Source organism: Aquarana catesbeiana, linkage group LG04 (genome assembly GCF_042186555.1).
Source record: "Aquarana catesbeiana isolate 2022-GZ linkage group LG04, ASM4218655v1, whole genome shotgun sequence".
NCBI lineage: Eukaryota > Metazoa > Chordata > Amphibia > Anura > Ranidae > Aquarana > Aquarana catesbeiana.
This window is the reverse complement of record NC_133327.1, coordinates 7,055,101-7,063,707: the sequence shown is the minus strand read 5'-3', so window position 1 is coordinate 7,063,707 and position 8,607 is coordinate 7,055,101. Positions and strand designations below refer to the sequence as shown.

The 8,607-nt window shown below is 38.9% G+C and overlaps 1 protein-coding gene across 2 annotated transcripts in view; it reads left to right on the top strand.

Moving 5' to 3' along the window:
- Positions 1–1,812: 1,812 nt before the first annotated feature.
- LOC141141321 (supwaprin-a-like) overlaps positions 1,813–8,607 on the top strand; it is a 70,446-nt gene continuing 63,651 nt past the window's right edge. For both annotated transcript variants that reach the window (XR_012244046.1, XM_073628995.1), the window contains exons 1-2: positions 1,813–1,911; positions 4,267–4,407. Coding sequence is in view for 1 of the 2 variants with exons in the window: in XM_073628995.1 (XP_073485096.1) it covers positions 1,842–1,911; positions 4,267–4,407 (211 nt within the window). In the remaining variant the exon portion in view is untranslated. The remainder of the gene's footprint in view (positions 1,912–4,266; positions 4,408–8,607) is intronic.

Genomic DNA, 8,607 nt, shown 5'->3' with positions numbered 1-8,607 from the left:
TCATAAACAAACTGTCTGGATCCGATTGGGGGAGGCGAGGAGGCTGGGGGGAGGTTAATTACCATTGCTATTTTTAATTTCTGTAATATGCAGCATGGGGGGGGGTTAATGTACTGCACCTGGTCACTGAATCTGGCATCAGGTGATGGTGGTAAATGACAGGGGGCATCTGGCAGCAGGTGACGGTGGCAAATAACACGTGGCATCTGGCAGCTGGTGACAGCGATAAGTGACACGTTGCATCCGGATCTGGCAGCAGGTGACAGCGGTGAATGACACGTGACATCTGGCAGCAGGGGACAGCGATAAGTGACACGTTGCATATGGATCTGGAAGCAGGTGATGGTGGCAAATGACCCCTGGCATCTGGCAGCAGGTGACGGTGGCAAATGACCCCTGGCATCTGGCAGCAGGTGACGGTGGCAAATGACCCCTGACATCTGGCAGCAGGTGACGGTGGTAAGTGACATGTTGCTCTGAGCCCTGTGCTGATAATTAATACAAGGCTCTTTACAGAGGGAATGATCACTTTTTTCACACAGGAAACATAGCTGATATCCACTGACACTGACTCTTTCTTTACACCTGGGGGGGGGGCGCAGTTTGCCAGCTTCGCCCTGGGCACCAAATAACCTTGTCCCGGCACTGCTGAAGTGGTTAATATGTGATATGAAAGCGCTGATTTGGCTCTTGAAAAAATATGTAAGTATGGACGCCCTACCCCTTGAAAATATTGCAGACTAAGAAACCAAACCAAACCAGTTACTATTCCTAACATCAAATATAAACTGCGCTAAGCGCAAATCAATAATAATCAAACAAAAAAATAGTGAACATATAGTGATGACAGCAGTACTCATTGATATCTGAATACCCCAAGATCCACCCTCAGTATAAGCAAGCAATGTGTTGCACCGTTAAAAATCCATAAAAAAAAAATCGAAGAGATAATTTTAGCAATTCCCCTGTGAATTATAGAAAAAGTTCATAATAAATAAACATTCCAAAAATCCACTTTGAAATTTCTATTCCTTTCACCGCTTTCATCAGTTCCAGTGCTCCTGGCCACCACTACGTCAATCAGCTTGCCAGTACATTAACCAGCAATACAAAGTCTAATATGGCTTTACGCTGCCCAAAGAGGGATGAATTGCTCTCTCCCTTGTGTTTCTCCTAAGTGGCCACATGCACTAGAAGCAGATCTCATATGCAGGAGAAGAAAGAATAAGAATCCACATAGTATAGCAGTTTTCAGATTGTTTTATTAAAAAAAAAAAATAGTCACGTCAAGTGAAGGATTAACATCAAGCATTAAAACCAATAACCCCTGGCCATCCAAGCCAGCTTGATGATGTCACAGTGTAGCTCCAGCCTCGTGTGTTTTGTCCTATAGAACATCTTCTGAGGGATGCCTCCTTTACACCTGGACTCCATAATAGTTTATACCCCACCATTGGTTAATCTTTTACAGGAGAGTGATGTCATCATTGGATTTAATAATAGGTGAAACCAGGAATGCCACAAATGTATGTGGCAATAATAACATCTCTGCCAAATATACCAGCACCAATCCTTTAATTATTTTTGGCCTAGGGAATGGGAGTGGAAAGCCATAAAAAGGGCAAAATCTAATATAAAAGAGCTGGTATGGCTGCTGGGAAAAATAAATGATAAATATGTAAATATGCACGCTCTATGCCTCAAAATATTAAAAAAATATTGCAGACTAAAGAAAGCAACCCAGTTTCCATTCCTGTCCTGATTCTTTCCTCCCATTAGACTTTCTGATATAAATACCAGAGGTGGAGCTACGACACAGATATTCACTCAGGTAAGCAGCCATGAGACCGTTCACTGTTGGGGCCCTCTTCATCCTCTTGGGGATTATCCTGCTTCAAGCAGCTTTTGCCGGTAAGTGGGTTAGTGATGGAGAGGAGATTGGACACATTGTTCTTTAGAAACTAGCTTTCCAGCCATGGCCAACTCGTCAGCTTTATTTGTTGAGTTCTTGATGTGTGGTTAGGAGTATCTAGTACAGGCTTTCATCTTTCTTGAAATTTGTATTGTATTTAAAATGTATATTTGTTAAGAGCATCAGATAAAGCCAACACATTTCAGGGGCAAAGTGCTTCCTCTTCCTCCGGGCTTGAACTCATAATACAATCTTGATTAAATAAATTGAGGATGAATTTTGGCTAGCTCGTCCTATTGGTAATATGACCAGTCGGTTAGATCAAGCCCAAACAAGTTGGTGATGTACATGTTCTTTCCATATAAAGATTTTAAATTAATTTCAAGCAAGATGTTATACTAGTGCTCCTAACCACATACCAAGAAGATGTCCAACAATTTGATTATTGTGACTAGGGATGAGCTCAAGGTTCAGTCTGTACACAAGAGTTTGGTATGGATTTCCTGGAGGACGTAATGGTCACACAGAGGGCTCAGATTGCCGAGCCCCTGCAGGAGCGGGAACATGTTACATGTTCCACCTTAAAAAACATTTTCCTTTGTAAATGTCAGCCAAAGCTGTCAAAGCTATGTGACCACTGTGACAGTCAATCACATGGTCATGTGATCGGCTGGTCCTTCCTGCTCCCAGGATATAAAGACCCTGTTAAAGGGACACTGGGGCTGGGTGGGATTAAATGGAGAAAAAGTAAACTGGGAAGTATAAAGTTTGTTTGCATTTCCAAGATCAATTTCTCCTGCTTTTAAATAAAACAAATGCAAGAGGCCCGTGTAAATTGGGACTGTTCTGTGATCTCCAAAGGTTTTTGAGAATTAATGACTTTATAGTATAAGTAGCTACAGAGGTCAGTCATGGCTTGTTTTAAAGCTCTTTTAATGACTGTTAAGAATATGTAAATACATTAATGTCCATAGTCTGGGCACAGGTTAGGTCTTGTACCCTACCAGGCAGGACTGTGTTATGTGGCAGAGCTGTGTAAATCTCAGAACTGGATGGGCAAAGAGATGTTTTATTACTTAGAATAAACTAAAATAACTGAAACTAAAAATAATGCTTGAGAACATAAAGGGAGAAAAGAACCTGGGAATTGTCTGATTAACATAGAGATGCAAAAGGCTACAAGATTCAGGGAACCGGAACATTCCCTAACATTCGACCCTATGAGTAAAAAGCCTCAAGAACATTTAGTAAGAGAAACTGTAAGAAAAATGTAAGAGGAAATAGCCTAACACTATAGGCCTAGAAATTTTGACTAGAAGGGAAAATAATATGAGGGAGACCTCCTCACTGTATACATTGTGTATGAGCTGCAGATTCAGCCACTGTTTGGAAGGTTCTGTGAATAGACGAACAAAATGGGTTTTCAGTCGAGCACAATTTCCAGCTGCAATAGGAAATGAAATATTTAGCAGCAATTTACTACAACTGCTAAGTGTGAAAGCTTCCTGCTCAGGGCTCCTGGTTGTCAGAGAGCCAGCACTAGCTGGCATCCCAATAATCAGTAACTCACCCCCCAATACATTCAGAGGTGGGCACAGTGTGAAAAAAAAATTCCATCCCAGACCCTTAGTGTTTGTTATGGATGGCACGTGTATGTCCTGCAAGGTTGGCTCTACAAAATGCTTTAATTCAATGTGTCCAAACCCATTTTCCTACAACCTTGTCCTGTTTTTAGATGGTACATGGACTTCCACATATACACTTAAAGGATACACGTTTGAGGAGGAGGGCAGCATTGGCACCCCTTTCTGCAACTACAGATGTCATATTTCCATTATCACACAGCCACTATCACATTTGGATAGAAACATGTGCAGCTGGAGAACGTTACTGACTGCCCGTCTCTGTCTTCTTCACAGATAAACCTGGAAGCTGCCCAAATATAAAACCAGTACAGTAGGTGAATGAGTCTGGTAGAACCATTCATGATAGACTGAAGGGGCAATAGCCTGTGTAGAGGTAGAGTAGGTCATCGAGGTTGGAGTTTCAGTAGTTGAGGTGAGAGATAACAAGGGAGTGAAACCAAATATACTATCGGTATGATGGTCAGGTGTCCCCAAGCTTTGGGACATATAGTGTATACTGTGAAGGAGCTTTTACAGTGCATGTTTTTGAATGTTAGCACATCATGTTCACGTGATTTTTTGGTTGTGTTCTGTCTCAAGGGAATAATTAAATTTTCTATACAATTGCATAAAGTGCTCAAATCTTGAATGTTATAAATGTTATACACAATGTATTCCTATATAATTGGAGAAAAGCGCTGAACATCAAAACATTTCCTTTGTGTGCAGATAAAGAAGGAAAATTTAAATATTATGAAACCTTTGCACCATGCAGAATAGTAGAAAGAGAGTGCGAAGGGGATGCATCCTGTCCAGGCAGGCAGAAGTGCCGCAAAGTTAAATGTACGATGAAATGTGTTGATCCTAAATGTAAGTGGTTCCAGATATTTTCTTTGTTTATACATCATATTTAGTAATAAATATATATGAGTAAATATGCAGTTCATGCTGGAGACATTTCAGCAAAAATTGGGAGATTTAGTTGAAGTTTCACTCTATTGGAGAAATTAATTAAAGTCATTTGGGAAGGTAGAAAGGGGGAAGGGGAGAATAGTTGTTTTTAAGGGTTTAATTACCTTTAGCTAGCTCCTTCTGCCTCGTACACACGATCGGATTGTTGGCCACCAAACAGGTGGAATTTTGTCCGAAGGGTGTTGGCTCCAACTTGTCTTGCATACACACGGCCACACAAATGTTGCTCAACGATTACGAACGTAGTGACATACTGGACGTACTACGTTGTTTTTCAGCTCTTTAGCACCACACTTTGGGCTCCTTCTGCTAATTTTGTGTTATGCCACGTACACACGATCGGAAATTCGGCCAGCAAAAGACCGATTAGAGCTTTTGGTCGGAAAATGCGACCGTGTGTATCCTCCATCAGACTTTTGCTGGCCGAATTCCAGTCAGAAAAAGATCGAGAGCATGTTCTCAATTTTTTAGAAGTTTGGTGAGTGTTAATTTGCGCTTTTCTTTTCTCGTTTTTCATTTCGTGCTTTTCAGTTCGTTTCTGAACGGCCGTTCGTCAACCAGACATGTTGCGGAATTATAATGATTTGATTTGTTATATTTTCTCTATTTTTGGATGCATAGAATGCACTTTTTGGTTAAGTTCTATTGGCAGATAGTATGTCTATTTTTTTTTTTAATGCACAATAAAAAAATTGTGTAGAATAATACTTGGCTATATGTTTTACTTCCAATGACAGTTTGGGAGTAGGCAGTTACATTTTAAAAAATACAATGTAAAATTGACAAGGGACACCAACATAGTTGTATCTTTGATCTTAAAAACTACAGGATAATGGTGTTGTGGTAACTTGCACAAATAAAAAAAAAAAGCATAATAATATTATTCTTGATATCACTAGAAAAAAAAAGCCTTTGAAATATCGTTTGCAATAACTCCGACATTATCACCAGCAAAGCAGCTTCATTATTATCCCATTAAAGAAGAAGAGAATTGTGCGCTGCATTTGGAGATTTCATAATTTAATTTGCCACGTCACAAATGTTAATTCTCCATTACAAATTATAGTTTACAAGACCGACCGATTCTGCTTCCGAGCATGCGTGTTTGTACTTTGGACTTTTGTCCGACAGACTTGTGTACACACGATCAGAAAATCCGGCAACACACATTTGTTGGCGGAAAATTTGAAAACCTGCTAGCCAACATTTGTTGGCAGAAAGTCCAACAACAATTGTACGATAGCGCATACACAGGGTGGGATTGTCCGCCAATAGCCTGACATCCAACATTTCCCGTCGGAATGTCTGATCGTGTGTACGAGGCTTAAGAGTTATCCTGGACTTGTTCTTGAACAACAAAAATGCATGCTCATTAACTACCTACCGACCCGCCCGCCTGCAGTAATTTTAGTGGGGGCGGGGCAGCATGCACAGGCATTGTCACATACCTGTACATCAGCACCTTCTTCCACTTGTTAGGCACACACTTAACCCCTTGATTACCCCGAGATGTTAACGCCTTCCCAGCCAGTGTCATTAGTACAGTGACAGTGTATAGTATGATCACTGATTACTGTATTAGTGTGACTGGAGATGTTAGTAAGTCAGTTAGTCTACCTCCTGACCAGTGTCAGTTGGTGTCAGATTGTCCACCGTACTATCACAGTCCCACTATAAGTCAGGGATCACCGCCACTACTAGTATAAAAAAAAAAAAAACATGTAGTAGAATACATTTTGTCCTAAATTTTTAAAGAAATTAGATTTTTTTTAATTCTTTTATTGAATATGTTTTATAGCAAAAAGTAAAAATATTGTTTTTTTTTCAAAGCTTTGTTTTTTTCTGTTTATTTGATTAAAAAAAATCTAATGGTGATCAAATACCATCAGAAGAAAGCTTTATTTGTGTGTAAAAAAAAATATCTAAATTTCATTTGAGTATAGTGTTGAATGGCTGTGCAATTACCAGTTAAAGTAGCGCAGTGCTAAATAGTCATGGTTATGAAGCGGGTAAAACATTCCGGAGCTACAAGGGAACATGATGTTGGACATTAAGGAACACTTATATGACCAGAACAATCTTTAAAAATAGACCCACCACTGGAAAATATATATAATTGTATAGATGTCCAGTAGGTTGAATTCATAGATGTATAACACAGCCCTAACCCATAATAAAATAACATTGAGTATAAAATTGGACATCCTCCATATACAAAAACTATAATAATATTTACATTACTTGTATAACCACTTGAGCTCCGGAAGATTTTACCTTCTTCACGATAAGAGCATTTTTCCTTATTTAGCACTGCACTGCTTTAACTGATAATTGCGTGACCATGCAATACTGTACCCAAATTTAATTTGTATCATTTTCTTCACACAAATAGAGCTTTTTTTTGGTGGTATTAGATAACCACTGGGATTTTATTTTGTATTATATAAAAGAAAGAAAAAAGACAGAATTTTTTTTAAAAAACAAAACAATATTTTCGGCTTTCTGATATAAAAAATCTAATAAAATACAGTTTGTCATAAATTTAGGCCAAAATGTATTCTGCTACATGTTTTTGGTTAAAAAAAATCCCAATAACTGTATATTAATTGGTTTGTGTGAAAGTTTTAGAGTCTACAAACTATGGTATATGTATTTGAAAATTGATCTCAATCCTTGAGGCCCTAAAATGCCAGGACAGCACAAACACACCCAAAATGACCCTTTTTGGAATGTAGACAGTCTGAGACATTTAGTAAGAGGCATGACGAGTTTCTTGCAGTTGTGATTTTTTTTGTCACAGTTTTTTTGAAAATAAAGAAATTGAATATTTTATTTTTTGTTATTATTTGTTTTCACATACTGTCATCAGTGCAGTACAGTGTCATCATATGACTGGTGTGGTGAGGATCAGGGACACTGACTGGTGACAGTATGTAAAAAAAAAAAAAAACAAATTAAATAATTTTTTATTACATTTTTTAAACTTTTTTTTAATTTAGTAACATTTTTTTTTTTAAAATTCACATAATTTTATCAGAGTAGTTCTGTGTCACCATAGTAACACAATACTACTCTGGGGAGGGTTACACTTTGCTGTTACAGTGGAGATCATTGTAACAGCAACATTTTCAACTGTCATAAATGGATTAACTATTCATGACAGCTGTGATTATTAGTGATCTGTAATTGGCTACAGCTAATCACATGGTACAGGGTTCCATGAGTGGCCCGTGTACCATGTGATAACTTTTGGGCAAATCAAAGCAACAGCTTTGTTGACATTGTGATCAGGCTTCCGGTAGAGCACAGCGTCTTCCTAGACCCATGCGGGCAAAATGATGTACATGTTCTGCGGCTGGTCGGCTAGTGGATATTGTTGCTTTCAAACGCGCATAAAAACAACAACAAAAAAGCATGCGGTCCCACGAAAAGCAATACCAAACCCTTATTATGCAGCCTGGCAGGTCAAGAAACAGACAAGTATACCCACAAGGGATTGATACTACCGCATCTGAATCTGCTGGAGAAATCTGATCACTTTTAAACTAAATTGTAATATATTATTTTTTTTGTTTCAATTGAATTTTCAATAACCTATGTCGAAGCAGTTTGTATTGACTGATCAAACTCATGGGTGGTAGGGTATTTGGTTTCAGACAACCTCCTCAGGTGGTGTGTTTGATTCCCAGTCAATCAAAAATTATGGAAAAGTTGACTGAAAGTTGCCACGTGTATATCCTGCAAGGTTGGCTCTACAAACTGCTTTAATTCAATGTGTCCAAACCCTGTTTCCTACAACCTTGTCCTGTTTTTAGATGGTACATGGACTTCCACATATACACTTAAAGGATAGACATGTTTGAGGAGGGGGGCAGCATTGGCACCCCTTTCTGCAACTACAGATGTCATATTTCTATTATCACACAGCCACTATCACATTTCGATAGAAACATGTGCAGCTGGAGAACATTACTGACTGCCCATCTCTGTCTTCTTCACAAATAAACTTGGAAGCTGCCCAAATATAAAACCAGTACAGTAGGTGAATGAGCCTGGCAGAACCATTCATGGTAGACTGAAGGGGCAATAGCCTGTGTA